This window comes from Pseudorca crassidens, chromosome 8, assembly GCF_039906515.1.
Source record: "Pseudorca crassidens isolate mPseCra1 chromosome 8, mPseCra1.hap1, whole genome shotgun sequence".
Taxonomy (NCBI): Eukaryota; Metazoa; Chordata; class Mammalia; order Artiodactyla; family Delphinidae; genus Pseudorca; species Pseudorca crassidens.
In genome coordinates this window covers 55445013-55461392 of record NC_090303.1, presented here as the reverse complement: position 1 = coordinate 55461392, position 16380 = coordinate 55445013, and the positions used below count along the sequence as shown (strand labels likewise).

Genomic DNA, 16380 nt, shown 5'->3' with positions numbered 1-16380 from the left:
GGGTACTCACACAAAATTTAAGTAAGTTTTGAAGTAAGTCTGGCAATTGTCTTCTTAAAAAATTAGTTCTTGATTTGGTCGTAATGGAGAGGAACATGTCTCCCCCTGTTGATTATGTGCCATGAGATTTATCAGGGACTTCTTTTAATTGCTTTGCTGTAATGTGTTCCCTGATGTCTTTGGCTTTCAGTGTGGTAATGAGTCACAATGATCAGAATATGTCAACACACCATTATATTAATAGAATTTTGCTAGAATGTTTGTAGACTTAATGTGATTATACTTTCATGTCCTGGTAACATTTTTTATATATCAGAATAAACTCAGGAGATTCTGATTTGGTAGGTGTGGGGATGCCCAGGCATAAGGAATACGGGTTTTATAAATAAGAGCTAATGTTAATGATAGTGCCTATTTCAACTTTCATAACCACATTTACTTTAAGTGCCCTAGTCCTGGCATACACACTGAAAGCTCCCTGAAAATTCTCATCAGATTATGACTTCCTCAGTAGAATATAACTAAAATAGCTTCCCCTGTAGCCACAAGGGTGTACAGAAAATCTCTTGTGTGTGTATAAACAGGAAAGGAATTTTCATGTTTATAAATTGGAAAACAATAAAATGAAACTTTCATCTAAAAGGCAAATTTTGGAAAAGCTTTTAAATCACATTTGTAGTTTCCCTTTAATTTAGTTCAAACAAAATAGGAATTTTAAGTACTAGTTATTACATACTGAGGACATAGATATCAGTTTTTGCACAAAACAAAGCTAAAAACTGGATGATTAATTCTCAGTGGTATGAAAGTTCAGGACATTTATCCATTTTCTGTAGTGAGGATTCTCAGCAAAGACTAGTTTGCCAAAAGGATCTGGAAGGTTAATGCTTGGCTAGACAGAATAAGAAAATAGAGAGAAGATGAAATGGGGGGAACGATGCATAGAATGGAGAGAATGGGAAAAATGTTTTCTTTCAAAAAACTTTCTAAGCTTGTAATTTTTTATTCCTCTTAAATAAAATAAAATAATGAAATTTGGGTTCTTAAATTTTTCCTTTTCCCAGTTCTGTTCTTCTGAAAAGCTTTTCATGACTTAAATACCTAATGAAATCTCTTAATTTTCCATTGTGACCCATGACCTATGGGGATTTTTACTACTTCACTCGGTGGATTATAGTCATATTTGAAGCTTTTATGATTCTGTTGCAGATCTTCCTCGACTTATGATCGGGTTATGTCCTGATAAACCCATTGTACACTGAAAATATTGTAAGTTTAAAATGCATTTAATACACCTAACCTACTGAACATCATAGCTTAGTCTAGCCTACCTTAAATGTACTCAGAGCACTTACATTTGTCTGCTGTTGGGCAAAATCATCTAACACACAACCTGTTTTATAATAAAGTGTTGAACATCTCATGTAATTTATTGAATACTATACTGGAAGTGAAAAACAGAAAGGCTGCATGGGTATGGAATGGTTGTAAGTGTATTGGTTGGTTACCATCGTGATTGCGTGGCTGATTGGGAGCTGCTGCTCATTGCATCATGAGAGAGTGTAATACAGCACACTGCTAGGCCAGGAAATGATCGAAATTCAAAATTTGAAGTATGGTTTCTCCTGCATGCATATAGCTTTCGTACCATCATAAAGTCGAAAAATCCTAAATTGTATGTTAATATTATCCAAAACAAATTACATTGTACTCATTTCGAGGCTGCTCTTTTTTTTTTTTTAATGGCCTTGCCATGTAGCTTGTGGGATCTTAGTTCCCCGACCAGGGATCGAACCTCGGCCCCCCCGACAGTGAAAGCGCCAAGTCCTAACCACTGGACTGCCAGGGAATTCCCTGTAGACTGCTCTAAGGAAAACATGATGTTGTGCAGTAAAACAATCATTGAATGTTCTAATAAGAAGGGATGATCAACCTATTGCCTTACAGTGTATTATTTTGTACACTTCTGTGGGTTGACTGGGCAGTTTTGCTTCATGGGGTGTTAGCTGGGGCATTATCACATCTGGAAGTTCCAAAATGGCTTCAGTCACATGGTTGGAAATCAGTGCCAGCACTGGCTGGAAATTCAGCTGGGTCTATCAGCTAGGGACTTTGGTTCTCCTCTACAAGGGTCTTGTTACGTGGTTGCTTAGACTTCCTCACAGCATGGTGGATGGATTCAAATATTCAAAGATGGAGAGTTCCATATGCATGGAAGTGGAAGTTGCAGATCTCAGATGTTATGCAATATTACTTCTGTCTCATTGTGTTTGTTATAGGACCAGCTCAGATGCAAGGAAAGGAGAAATGGTCTCCACTTTACCATGAGAGGAGTCACAAAGCATTTTTAGACATTTTTGTTCAACCACAGTCTATCCTTTGGCCACAAATTATTTACATTTCCCATATATGTAAAATGCACTAATTCCTCCAAAGATTTCCTGAAAAATCTCATTCCATTATACTATCAGGCTCAAACTCAAGGTTCAGATTCTTATCATCTCAATCTGATTAAGGCTTTTAGATGAGGTAACACAGGTACAGACCTTTGAACTAAAATGACAAGTTATCTATTCCATATACACTCAGTATACAGTGGGGAGATGAGGACAGGATGATTGCAGTAGATATTCCTATTTAAAAATGGGAGAAATGGGAGGTACCTAGCTATCACTGGTCCTCTGAAATTCTGATATTCAGCCAGGTGTATGTCACCAGTTGCCTCGTTTTGGGAAAGGTAATGTATGTTGAGTAAAGCTCTGTTCTACTTCCTGATACTGGTTGCCTATCGTTCTTGGTTCCACCCTTTGAGTCACCATTTCTTTTCCATGAGAAATCACCCAGGACTTAATCTAAGTATATTTCCAGGTCTGCTTCCTGACTGTAAAAGGTTTGAATTGACTTATCCATTTTAATCCAAGCTGGTGGTGTTTCCATTGGTGGGTTTCATGTGAATCTGAGGGATTTACCCCATCAGAAAAAACCACATCCACAAGTCATCTTGAGATAGGCCTTTCTCTACTTTGGACTGTGAGTTAAGATGCCCTTAAGATTCTGAGAAGTCTTTTGTTTAGGTGAGAATATCTATGAGTCATACCTTAAGGTTCTTAGAAACTTTATGGTGTAGCTGAGGATCTATCAATAATAGGCAGGCTCTTAAGAATCTTAGAAACTTTTTTAATATAGATGATATAGTCTAGGCAAAACAGCATTAAAAGTCCTTCTGAGGTCTTAACAAAGTGTCTTACAACCATACCCTTGATTTGATCTTGACCTTGAGGTCACATTTGAATGGCAGCACTTTGGATTAGATCTTTGCTCTGAGGCTATTTCTTTGAAAAGCTATTGCTGATTCAGGTTTCTCTACTCATTTGTTTCTTTCTTTCTTATGCATTTTTAGTGGGAATACTGTAAATGATTTATCCTTCTCAGTGCATCACTTTGGGAGCCCATGATTTTGGTTTCTTCCATTATTGGCAATGTTAACTATGATCACTCAGTTAAGGTGATGTCCCCCAGTTTTCTTCACTGTGAAGTTACTAGTAGGATACATTTTGAGTAGGGAATTGACTATTGCGATTTGGCTGAGAGAGTTATGCATTAACCAGGTTGAGTTTGAGATGTCTGGCTGCTCGCACCTCGAAAGCCAATACTGGAGAGGCAAGTGTTGCTAGAAAGAAAAGTTTGTTTTACTGCGGAGGCTGGCAGCTGGGGGAGAAGGCAGAATCATTTCCAAAACCCAACTCTCCACTGTTGATCAGTGGGCAAGAGCTTTTAAAGGGGAGTTTCAGGGGTGTATATGGAGAGGGAAAGGGCTACATGCAGAACAGCACAGTCAGCTCTGATTATCATCTTGAAATTAGCCATGTGGTGGTCTGATCAGCATCATCTTGATTGTTTTAGGTACAGTTCATCTTCAGTTGGAGCGTTGGTTTTCTTGAGTCCAGCGCTCAGAATTGTGGCAGCTCATGTCATGGCTACAGTCTAGTCATCCTGTAGTTAACTTCTTCCACCTGGTGGGGGTTTCAGTATCTACAAAACAGCTCCAAGGATGTGGCTCAGAATATTATTTATAGCCCTTGAGGATGAACTAAAGGTCCTTGACTTTTCTTAATGACTAAACTATTATTATTTGGTATTATTTGACTGTTTTCCTTTGCTTCTGCATTTTCTCATTTCTCTCATTAAATTTATTATTTGGCTAAAGTTTTTCTACAGACAAAAGGCGGGCGGTGGACGTGGAGGAAGTTCTGTCCTGGGAAGGCCCCATAGTGTCTTGCTCTGTTTCAGAGACTGGTTCAGAAAACAGGGGTGTTGGTGGATTGGAAAGATGAAGCAGCCCTTTTCTGTTTCCACTTTCTCAGTGGATACAGAAGTGAGGTCATCAGCAGGGAGTGATGATCAAGAAATGCCTTGGAGATTTTAGGAGAGAAAAGTTTGGAAGGGTCTTCTCAGAGTAAATTGTCTAGTAAAATGGACTAGTGGATTTATGGGCAGTATTGTGTTAAGGGGAACCACTTGATATTGTGGTCATAAATTACGTGGTTCAATGTACGACCATTCAGGATGTTCCGCTTCTAGGGGGTCAGACTTTGATTCGTAGAAGAGTTAAGTTTTACCATGGTTGAGGTTTGGCCAATGAGCATAGTGGAGAGAGAGAGGAGGAAGGGAGTGATTTTCATGAGAATCATGGACTGTAAGCTAGATTAGGGGGGTCAGAGGGAGGTGAAGGACAGTGAAAAAGTAGTAGGTAGGGTCAATGGTTTAAAAGTCTCCAAATGAAATGGAGCTGGACCCCATGGGGCCCTCCTAGGTATAAATCCTTTCTGTTTCCCCATTTCTTGTTTGTAGGTGATGGGTTTCATTCAGCCCCCTTGACCTTCCTCAAGTTCCAAATGGCAAACAGTTGCTTATCAGGGAATGAACGGAGGGAATGAAGAAACAAAGGAGAAGCAGTCAAGAAACAATAGTGCAGAAATGCAGGAGGGTTCTGGTTCCTCCTCAAGGAATATAATAACCAATACCTTTGAGTTCTTTTGTAGAAACTAAGGCCCCACGCAGGTGGAGGATGGTAACTTCAGGCTGAGCACAAGATTCCTGGAGCACCGCCCTGTTACCTCACTACCAACCAATCAGAAGAAAGTTTGCACACAGTGGAAGATAACGAAGACTCTGACCCCCTCCCCAAATGATTCTCTCTTTAAAAACTTTCATGGTCAAGCAGAATCTTCGGAGTTGGTTTTTGGTCACAAGTCTGCCTTCTCCCCAGGTTGCTGGCCTCCTGATTAAAGCAGCCTTTTCTTTCCAGCCAACACGCGTCTCTCAAGTACTGGCTTTCCAGCTGAAGCTGGGTTCCGTAACACAAACAGTTAAAGTGCGAGTTCTAGAGAAAGATGGATAGGAGATGATGAATAAGGAGTGGGATAATTGAAATCAGGATTTGGGAGGCCTTTCACATATGTTCTGATTTAATACCGTACCAACTTTATAAAGAAATTTTTATTATCTTCATTTTAGATATGGGCAAATTGTGTTCATAAAGATTAAATAACTTGGCCAAGGTCACATAGTTAGTAAATGGCCGCGTTTGGATAGGAAATCAGAATATTTGCTCTTTTGTTTTTAAATTCCAAAACCTTTGTACTATACCAGCTGCCTCTGATTCAGTAGCACAATAGACAAAGGATAATCATTATTATGACTGAAAATGTTTACATTGTTTGTTTTGCTTATTCCAGGCATATTATGGCATGCAAATAAATTTTAAAAAAGGGGCCTCAGAATACATTTCTAATTTTTAAAACATCTCCTTATTTCCTTTAGAAAATGAGAGGGTTTAGAATTTGACTGAAAATGATTTTCACTTCCATCTTTCAAAATTCACAAAGAAGCATTCACACATTAGTTTTGAGTTAGCTGTTAACAGGAAGCAAATTCTACCCGGTCAGATAAAATTTTCCATGTGTTAAGAAGATCCTTCATTTTCCCACACTTAAAATTAAGTAGATTCCTACTTAATGATAAACAATGATCTTAAAAAAAAAAAAAAGAACTTAGGGTAATTTTGATTACCTCTACTTTAGGAGGCTTCAGAAATTTTTACTGAGGTTCTAAGTTGGTGGTAGTAAGGATTTTATGCTTCAGTAGAAGAAAAAATGACTTTTTTTTTTTACACATCTTTATTGGAGTATAATTGCTTTACAATGTTGTGTTAGTTTCTGCTGTATAACAAAGTGAATTATCTATACATATACATATATCCGCATATTCCCTCCCTCTTGCGTCTCCCTTCCACCCTCCCTATCCTACCCCTCTGATCTCCCTGTGCTATGCAGCTCCTTCCCACTAGCTATTTTACATTTGGTAGTGTATATATGTCAGTGCCACCCTCTCACTTAGTACCAGTTTACCCTTCCCCCTCCCTGTGTCCTCAAGTCCATTCTCTACGACTGCAAACAATGACATTTTAAATAGAAGGTTTTTCAGCCCAATAATTAAAATAACAATACTTAGCAGACTTCCACAATACCGCAAACAAAACCAAAAATTGCATGGGCTGATTTTGGTTTAAATTACAGACAGCCCTTTCTAGCAATACTTGTAGGTATAGAGGCTTGATTGAAATAGCTGCATAATTCCTGAGCAGAGGCTTTTCTTTGCTGTAATTCATGTGGTGACTCATACTCTCTTAATTCCTAGATTTTATAATTCAAAGAAAAATATTCCCTTGAAATTTGAATACCTGGAAGACTCAAAAGCTGTTTGTTTTTTAAAAAAATTATTATTATTATTACTCCTACTACTATACAATTCTTCCCCCCCCCCACTTTTTTTTTTTTTTTTTTTTTTTGCGGTACGCGGGCCTCTCACTGTTGTGGCCTCTCCCGTTGCGGAGCACAGGCTCCGGACGCGCAGGCTCAGCGGCCATGGCTCACGGGCCCAGCCGCTCCGCAGCATGTGGGATCTTCCCGGACCGGGGCACGAATCCGTGTCCCCTGTATCAGCAGGCGGACTCTCAACCACTGCGCCACCAGGGAAGCCCCCTCCCCATTTTTGATCTCACTCCTGCTGGCTCCAGTAATGGGGGTTTACTCACAGGGCAGTGAAGGAGAAAGGTATCCAACATCACGGCTGGGCTGGAGGAAAAGACTAGATATAGGTTTTTGACATAGAAGCCATTTATGATCTAAGCCTGGCCACAGTGCTTACCCTTGAATAGATCTCAGTAATAATGATCTTAAGCGAACAAAGAGTAAGCTGTTTTCAGGCAAGAGAAGTAACAATAGCAAAGATAATAAATCAGTTGTAAAGACTCCTAGTTCTGTTTCAGTGGTAAAGACTAGCCTCAAGCACTTTCTTGAGCTGTTTTGAAGAATTTAAATCCCCCTGGAGCACTCAACCACCCGATCAAATGGAACCTAAGGAATGATGATATTGACCTTTTCTGACCCTCATGACTTCAATCAACTAAAGTGTGGACTCTGTTGACCATTGCCCCAATTCTATGCTGAATTTTCTTCACCTCAAGCCCTTTCATGAATATGCATGTAACCTTAGCTTAAAACTTCCCCAGTTTTGCTCTTGGGGGAGACACTGCTTTGGGAAAGATCCCTGGTGTTCTCCTTACTTGCTGCAAGTAATAAATTCTTCCTTCTCCCACTCTTTGGCTTGAGATCCACCAAGAGAGGAACCACTCTTTGGGTAACAGGATTCACCACTGGCACAGCCCAGTTTCTCTCAAGTGACTGCTTATTTTTGACTTTCTGTTTCTCTTTTCTTCATCCACTGAATGATTCTTTTTTTCTGAATTTACTAGTTCAGATTCCCAAGAGAGGGAATCTGGCTGGCTCTGCTGATAAACACTGACTCTGTAGGGTAATTTTTCCACTCTCACTGCTGGAGAAGTTGTTGGAGACTGATAGCAAGGTTAGGGGGCAGTTTTTTGCAGACATCTTTCTCGTACCTCTCCTGTTGAGGGTATGGTCTTGGATAAAGAGTGGGATGTGGATGGTGGAGCAATGACAGGTTTTGCTTCAGCAGATCTTGACCATGAAGCTTCACTATTTTGTTCGAAACCTTGGGAAATTTGTGAAGTATCCAACATACTCATGATAAAAATTATATTAAAAAAAAAAAAAAAAGACAGGGGCCCCCTGGTGGCGCAGTGGTTGAGAGTCCGCCTGCCGATGCAGGGGACACGGGTTCGTGCCCTGGTCCGGGAAGATCCCACATGCCGCGGAGCGGCTGGGCCCGTGAGCCATGGCCGCTGAGCCTGCGCGTCCCGGCCTGCGCGTCCGGAGCCTGTGCTCCGCAGCGGGAGAGGCCGCAACAACAACAACAAAAAGACTGGCTTTGGCAGGGCCAAGTAATGTAATCCTGGCAAAACACACTTGAGAAGATGAATGCTAGAGGCTTTTCGTGGAGTTTGCTGACTTGTAAAGAAATACGAGGCTTTTTTACCTTGGGATATCTTTATCTGCATGAGATGCTTAGATCTGCAGCAGCCATGTTAGGGTCATGAGAGGAGCCAGTTACAAGTACACGTCACCCACCATTCTGATGGCAGAGCAGAAGGATGGACATGCTCCTGGTCTCATTAATGGTGCTGAGCTACCACATGAACCAGCCCTGGAACCGCTGTGATGTCCAGTGGAAAATTACTCTGCTGCAATGGTTGCCTACAAGTATACTAGCTAGCAAGCTATCCCAGAAGTAAGGGAACAAACAGCAAGCCCTCACAGACCAAATTAAAATCCTCAAATCACATGATTTGCTAAATCAAATTAAAGCACACAGTGAGAAGCAAGAGGAAAGAAAAGGGTAGGTTAGCACGCTTAGGATAGGGTGCAAGTGGGGTGGAAGGACCACTCTAGCTAATGTGTACTGGGATACACTGTATTCTTAGGATCTGCTTCTCTCTCTGCTGCATCTGCCTTCGCTGCTGATATGTAGTTACAAGGACCAGAGATGAGGTTTGGGCAAGCTCCACAGATGCAAGGTGGCCTGAGCTAATGACACCCACGTGCTGTATCTGAGAGACACAGGGACAAATATGCTTGGTCAGGAGCTACAGCCTGCCAATTAGCTTGATGAACAGCCATGAATTCTGTTGGTTCGGAGAAAACATGGGGCAGGAATGGGTGTCAGTAGCAGTTCTTAACCAGGGTAGTTTTACCCCCCAGTGTACATTTGGCAATGTCTGGAGACGTTTGTGATTGTCATGGCTGGTGTGTGTGTGTGTGTGTCTGTGTGTGTGTGTGTGTGTGAGATGTGGCATCTAGTGGGTGGAGGTCATGGATACTGCTAATCATGTGACTATGCATAAGATACTCCCCAAGACCAAGAATTATCTGGCCTGAAATGTCAGTATTGTGGAAGTTGAGAAATCCTGGGTGTTACCAATAGGTGGTTGAAATAAGACCTCATAAATATTAACTGTTTATGTATAAGCATATCTTGCATATATAGCGTCTTTTATATATTTGTTATATCGTGAACACTTATTACCCAGGTGCCTTAAAAATGTTACGTATCTTTGGTCATCCATCCCTTTCTATCAATGTGAGGTACACATATGGTCTTATTACTTATGCTTTACACATCTTATGCATTCTGCCCACATCTAACAAAATTTTGCTTAGTAGCTACTTGTCTATATTTAAAACATCTTAAAAAGTGTTTTGCCTATATTTTGTAAACTTTAAATGTATTCACCTACCAGAATTGAAGAGTTGCAGAAGCAAATTCACATCACACCTGCCCTGGAATTTCTAACAAGAAATGATATCAATGTCCTGATTATTTAAGCCACTTTTAGTTGTGTTTTCTACAACTTGCAGCTTAGAGTATTCTAGCTGTTTCCCCGTAAAGTCAATAGGAAAATGTATTCCAAAGACAAATGAAACAAGGACTTAGACTATAATTATGGGTTACCTAGATAGAAATGTAAGCATCAGATACTATAAGAAACTGACTCTCGTGCCTGCATTAATGTAATGCGTGTTTGATCTTTCTGTTTACATTCCAAGCAACTGTAGGCATAGTGCTTATCATGGTAGCTCTTGTGCTTAGAAATTCACCTTCTTTTATGATTGGGACAATTTTGGATGGTGACCTTCAGAGCACTGTGAAACACAGTTTTTTAGTTGGGTGAATGTTTATTAATAGAGGGGCAGATTTAGAAGTTTATATTTTTATTTATTAATGTGAATTTTATCTACATTTTACTGCTTTAAAAATTTAAAGACTTTAAGACTGTTTATTGGAGTTGTGCCTTGAGGTGCCTCTGTTAAAGGGGAAATGTTTTCCTCTTATATAGAATTAAAGAGAAGTATATTTAAGATGATGTAAATATTTAAAAATTATACAAGAAGGTGGTGGTTGTTTAGGAAAGATTTCAAAAAAGCTTATGTTAAAATGCTGAAAGTATATTCTTTTTCATTTCTTCTAACTTTCTTTGCCTCTGTTTAATTTTTTTGTGGGGGAAACTAATATTTTGTTAGATAAAATATCACACGTAACATATGAGAAATGGTAAAGTATGGTAGTAAATCAAAAGTGTTTGATAAAAAGCTAAAGCAAGGATGTGGGGTGTGAGAAGAGTCAATAATTTCAAAGTTTTGGGCAAAGCAGTTGAAATGATGGTGTTGATGTTAGCTGTTGTGGAAGGCTGTGGGCTGAGCAGGTGGTGGGGAATGGGTGAGGGTCAGAGAATTCAGCCTTGGCATGTTAAGTTTGAGATGCCTATTAGATATTTAAGCAGTGATGTCCAGTAGGCAGTTACATCTACAGTTTGAGAAAAGGTCTGAATTGGAAATATATATTTAGAAATTGACAACATCTTAATACTTAAAGACATGAGATAGGAAAAGAGCACCAAGGAATGTAGGGAGACTAAGCCTCCTAGGAGTACCCCACTATTCAAAGGTTAGGGGAGAGAAACAGCAAAGAAGGATGTAAGGTATAATAAAAAGTTAAATTAAAATCTTCACACACAAAAAAGCTAAAGTAAAAAAGGGAAGAATAAGATGTCTTAAAAATAATGGTAGTTTCCTAGAATTGCTGAACTAGGTTGGTGGAACTAGCTCTGCTAAGCAACGGGGTGACAGGTGATTTAGTCAGTTTAGCCTCATATCCTTTTACAAGTACTAGGCTGTGTGTGTGTGTGTGTGTGTGTGTGCGTGTGCGTATGCGTGTGTGTGTGTGTGTGTGTGTGAGAGAGAGAGAGAGAGAGAGAGAGAGAGAGAGAGAGACCTATAAAGTTTTATTTTTGTTTTAAAATCTGGATTAAAGAATCATTCAAGCTGGGCTTCCCTGGTGGCGCAGTGGTTAAGAATCCGCCTGCCAATGCAGGGAACAGGGGTTCGAGCCCTGGTCTAGGACGATCCCACATGCTGTGAAGCAACTAAGCCCATGTGCCACAGCTACTGAGCCTGCATTCTAGAGCCCGCGAGCCACAACTTCTGAGCTCATGCGTCTAGAGCCCGTGCTCTACAACAAGAGAAGCCACCGCAGTGAGAAGCCCGCCCACTGCAACAGAGTAGCCCCCACTCACCGCAACTAGAGAAAACCCACGCCCAGCAATGAAGACCCAACACAGCCAAAAATAAATAAATAAATTTATAAAAGAAAAAAACAAAACAAAACAAACAAAAAGAATCATTCAAGTTGGAACGTTGTAAATTTAATGGTGATTTTCAAGGTCCTCTTTCATCATCATTTCTTTCTGTTGCAGTGATTTGCTGTCCTCTGAATATGTGGAGAGACACATTGAACATGGAGGGAAGACTGTGGAAGTGAAAGTAAGTAAAATTTTTCTCTTGGGGGAAACTTTTGAGAATCTTTTAAGTACTGATTATGATTTTAATCTTCAGTGATACTTCCAATGTAGTTTTGGGGTTTTTATATTTCAGAATTTATCAAGAGAGGGTGTCACTGACTTAGGGAAAAATAGTTACCAGAAAATGAATTCTTACTGTACTACCGGAATTGTTGGAGTTATGCTTTGTGGAATTAATATTACTGCAAGTAGTTCTCTTTTAGATTATGTCACAGAAAATAATTTCTGAAATTTGCTTTTAAGGTTAGCGCTGAGAATCAAGAGGTGAAATCTTGGGTCCAGGGTAGGTGCCTGGCTTTGCATTCATTTGGGAAAGATTTCTCTGGTAAAATTATGAACTTATTATGTCAACAGGGATGTCCCAGGGAGTTTTAAATCCCTCACACAACCACTGCTGATTTTCCAGCCTGAGAATTGCATTTTCTTCCTTGATGGTTTGCCTAACTCCCAAGCCTATCCAACCAGGGAAATGTAAATCCAAACTTCATCCAAACCCTAGAGCCAGAGGAATTTCTCCCATTAAGAAAACCACTTTGGCGCTTCCCAGGTGGCACAATGGTTGAGAGTCCGCCTGCCGAAGCAGGGGACACGGGTTCATGCCCCGGTCCGGGAAGATGCCACATGCCGCAGAGCGGCTGGGCCCATGAGCCATGGCCGCTGAGTCTGCACGTCCGGAGCCTGTGCTCCGCAACGGGAGAGGCCACAACAGTGAGAGGCCCACGTACCGCAAAAAAAAAAAAAGAAAAAGAAAAAAAGAAAACCACTTTGATCTCACCCATCACCTCAATTTGTTTTTAGTCCATTTAAAACTCAAAACTCTCCTCTGGGTTTTTTCCAGAAACCATATTGAAAGCATTGAGTCCTGTCCCATCAAATCAAAGTCAGTAGCCAGTTATTTTCCTGCTGGTTTCCTCATGTCTTGCCCTCTGTGCTTAGCTCTTTGGGTGTTTCTTTTTACATGGAGTCTGTTAGGTCTCCATTCTTTACTAATGACTCAGAACTTTCTTAAGTTTCTCTATTTACTATACATTATGAGTCGAGTAAAACTGTAAAATTATAACATTTCATATTTTTCTTTTTCTTCCCTCTACTACTTAAAAAAAAACCAGAATATTTTATTCCTCTTTTACCTTCTACATTAGTTTGCTAGGGCTGCCATAACAAAGTCCCATAGACAGGGTGGCTTGAACAGAGAAATTTATTTTATTTTCTTACAGTTCTGGAGGCTAGAAGTCCAAGATCAAGGTGTCAGCAGGGTTGGTTTCTTTAAGCCTCTCTCTTTGGCTTATAGATGGCTGTCTTCTCTCTTTGTCTTCACATGCTCTTCTCTCTGTGTGTATCTGTATCCTAATTTCTTCTTAGAAGGACACCAGTCCAGTCATACTGGATCAGGGCCCACCCTAATGACCTCATTTTAACTTAATTACCTCTTGAAAAACTCTATCTCCAAATATAGTTATAATCTGAGGTACTAGGGGTTAGGACTTCAACACATGAATTTTAGGTGAATACAATATAAAATTCAGCCCATAACACCTTCCCTAAGAGGCCTATGAATTTTTTTCTAAATTGGCTTTTCTCCTGGCACTGAAGTATTTGAAAGGGTATATGGGATCAAAGCAAAACTGTAGGTAAGAACTTTTTGTTTTTGTCAGTTGGCACAAACATAATCATATTGATCTTTTTTTCATATAAATTTATTCATTTTATTTATTTATTTTTGGCTGTGTTGGATCTTTGTTGCTGTGCACAGGCTTTTCTCTAGTTGGGGCGAGTGGGGGGCTACTCTTCCTTGTGGTGCATGGGCTTCTCACTGTAGTGGCTTCTCTTGTTGCAGAGCACGGGCTCTAGGCGCTCGGGCTTCAGTAGTTGTGGCACACGGGCTCAGTAGTTGTGGCTCATGGGTTCTAGAGCACAGGCTCAGTAGTTGTGGTGCATGGGCTTAGTTGCTCCGCGGCATGTGGGATCTTCTCGGGCCAGGGCTCGAACCCGTGTCCCCTGCATTGGCAGGTGGATTCTCAACCACTGCACCACCAGGGAAGCCCAATCATATTGATCTTGAGGATGCAAAATTAAAATCAAAATAATTATCAAGTCTGATTTAAACAATGGCTAGAAACCAGCCTGGTAAATGACTCTGCTCAGGTGCCATGGAACCTTAATTTGTGAAAATTCAGGTGCAGTGCATTTGATTTAAGGTTGTGAGTATGTATGTGGGTAAAGGAAGACATTTTCATGAAAAAAAAAAAACTTAATACCTACTTTGGTGAATCTTTTAGATTGCAATTTTATTTTTAAAATCTTTTTAATTGTAAAATATAACACTGACACAAAAATGGTTAAAGGGTGAACGCCTGATAACCACTATCCAGTTTAAGAAATAGACCTTGAAGGGCTTCCCTGGTGGCGCAGTGGTTGGGAGTCTGCCTGCTGATGCAGGGGACACAGGTTCGTGCCCCGGTCCGGGAGGATCCCACATGCCGCGGAGTGGCTGGGCCTGTGGGCCATGGCCACTGAGCCTGTGCTCCGCAACGGGAGAGGCCACAGCGGTGGGAGGCCCGAGTACTGCAAAAAAAAAAAAAAAGAAAAAGACCTTGGCCTACTTTTCCATGTGCTGCTTCCCAAGCCCAAGTCCCTCCCTCCTCCTCTTGTAAGACATGTAAACATTATCCTGACTTTTGTGGTTATTTTTTCCTTAATTTTGTTTATAGTTTTATCACCCAAGTGTGTCCTAGAGTTTAGTTTTGTGTGTTTAGGTTTTTTTTTTTTACTAAGTTTTTAAAAGTCTCCTTTAATCCATTGGTTTCCACTTATCTTTCTCTTTTTATTCTTCCTTACAATTTATTGATATTTGTTGAAGAAATCAGGTTGTTTATCCTATACAGTCTCTCACAGTCTGGGTTTTGCTCTTGATTGCAATTTTATATTTACAGTAAAAGAAAATATATTTTAGTGATCTTTCCTTAAGATAATGATTTGTATTATCTGCAAGACATTCTATGTCTCATGGAAGGTTGTTTTATTCCGATCATAGAGGTGCATAATCCTGATCTTGAAGTTCTATGTAAACCTTTTTTTTTTTTACCCAAAGTTTACAAAGAATGACTTTAAGCAGAAAAAAACATGATAGATACTTTTTATTTGTTCCTTTAATAAAACATATTAATATCATCTTTCACTTCATTTATTTCCAACTCATTTAAAAATTAAATTTGAAATTTGCCCCTTAGTTGAGGGAGAACTTTTGTGTGTTTGACATAAACTTTAAAAAGAATTTAAACATAAAACCTCTATTAATGAGAATACCCTGGGAACAGAATCTTTTTATTTTGATTGTGGCCAACTATGGTTCTGGCTTCTTAAGACAAAGGAAACTGAAATTGATGAGTAGCAGTGAATGAGTCTAAACCATGCAGTTTGCTGGTTTTTTTTTTTTTTTTTTTTTTTTTTTTTTTGCAGTATGCGGGCCTCTCACCGCTGTGGCCTCTCCCGCCGCGGAGCACAGGCTCCGGACACATGGGCCCAGCTGCTCTGCGGCATGCGGGATCCTCCCGGACCGGGGCACGAACCCGTGTCCCCCGCATCGGCAGGCGTACCCTCAACCACTGCGCCACCAGGGAAGCCCCAGTTTGCTGTTTTATTGTTAGCTAACTTTTTTATCTTGAAGTTGACAACTGCCAATATGCTGGTCGGTCTAAGTCTCCCATTATATAGGCTCTGGTTAATCAGTATTATAATCCTAATAATAGTAATCACTAACATTTATTGTTCATGATGTGACAGGCGTATGAATTTACATATATTCAATCCTCAAAACAACCTCCGATTATAAATATAACTATTATCCCACTTGACAGGAAACTGAGGTACAGAGAGGTTACATAACTTGCTGAAACTAGCACAGTAAGGAGGGGTAGAGCTGCAGTTTGAATCTAGGTTATCTAACTCCAGAGCTGACTCTTAAACCATATTATCTATATACTATAGTATGTAAAATAGGATAGCTATACAAATTGATAGGTATTTTATGTAGACTTATTATATACATATCTCATTTTTTGGAGGTCCCTAACAATTACTCCTTTATAGTCTTCTCTTTAAACTGAAATGGTGGTCTAAGTGAAGAGCCTTTAGGTATCCCTCTTAAATTTGGTTATGCAGTTGGGTAGCTTTTTTTGTTTTGTTTTTTTTGCGGTACGCGGGCCTCTCAGTGCTGTGGCATCTCCCGTTGCGGAGCACAGGCTCCGGACGCGCAGGCTCAGCGGCCATGGCTCACGGGCCCAGCCGCTCCGCGGCATGTGGGATCCTCCCGGACCGGGGCACGAACCCGTGTCTCCTGCATCGGCAGGTGGACTCCCAATTACTGCGCCACCAGGGAAGCCCGCAGTTGGGTAGCTTTTAGATAACGTCAGTTGCCTTAGGCAAAAATGGTAAAGACACACTCTAGTACAAAGTCTGTTTTATTTTTCATATCTCAGGAAAATAGCCATAGTAGGAGTTTTAGAATACTAGGAGAGGAATGGTAAATCCTCTAGATATGT

The 16380-nt window shown here is 40.3% G+C and overlaps 1 protein-coding gene across 21 annotated transcripts in view; it reads left to right on the top strand.

The window, feature by feature from the left end:
* Positions 1–16380, top strand: part of ADAM22 (ADAM metallopeptidase domain 22) — a 243043-nt gene that overhangs the window by 120521 nt on the left and 106142 nt on the right. For all 21 annotated transcript variants that reach the window (XM_067746498.1, XM_067746497.1, XM_067746505.1 and 18 more), the window contains one exon: positions 11735–11801. In XM_067746498.1, the coding sequence (XP_067602599.1) occupies positions 11735–11801 (67 nt within the window). The remainder of the gene's footprint in view (positions 1–11734; positions 11802–16380) is intronic.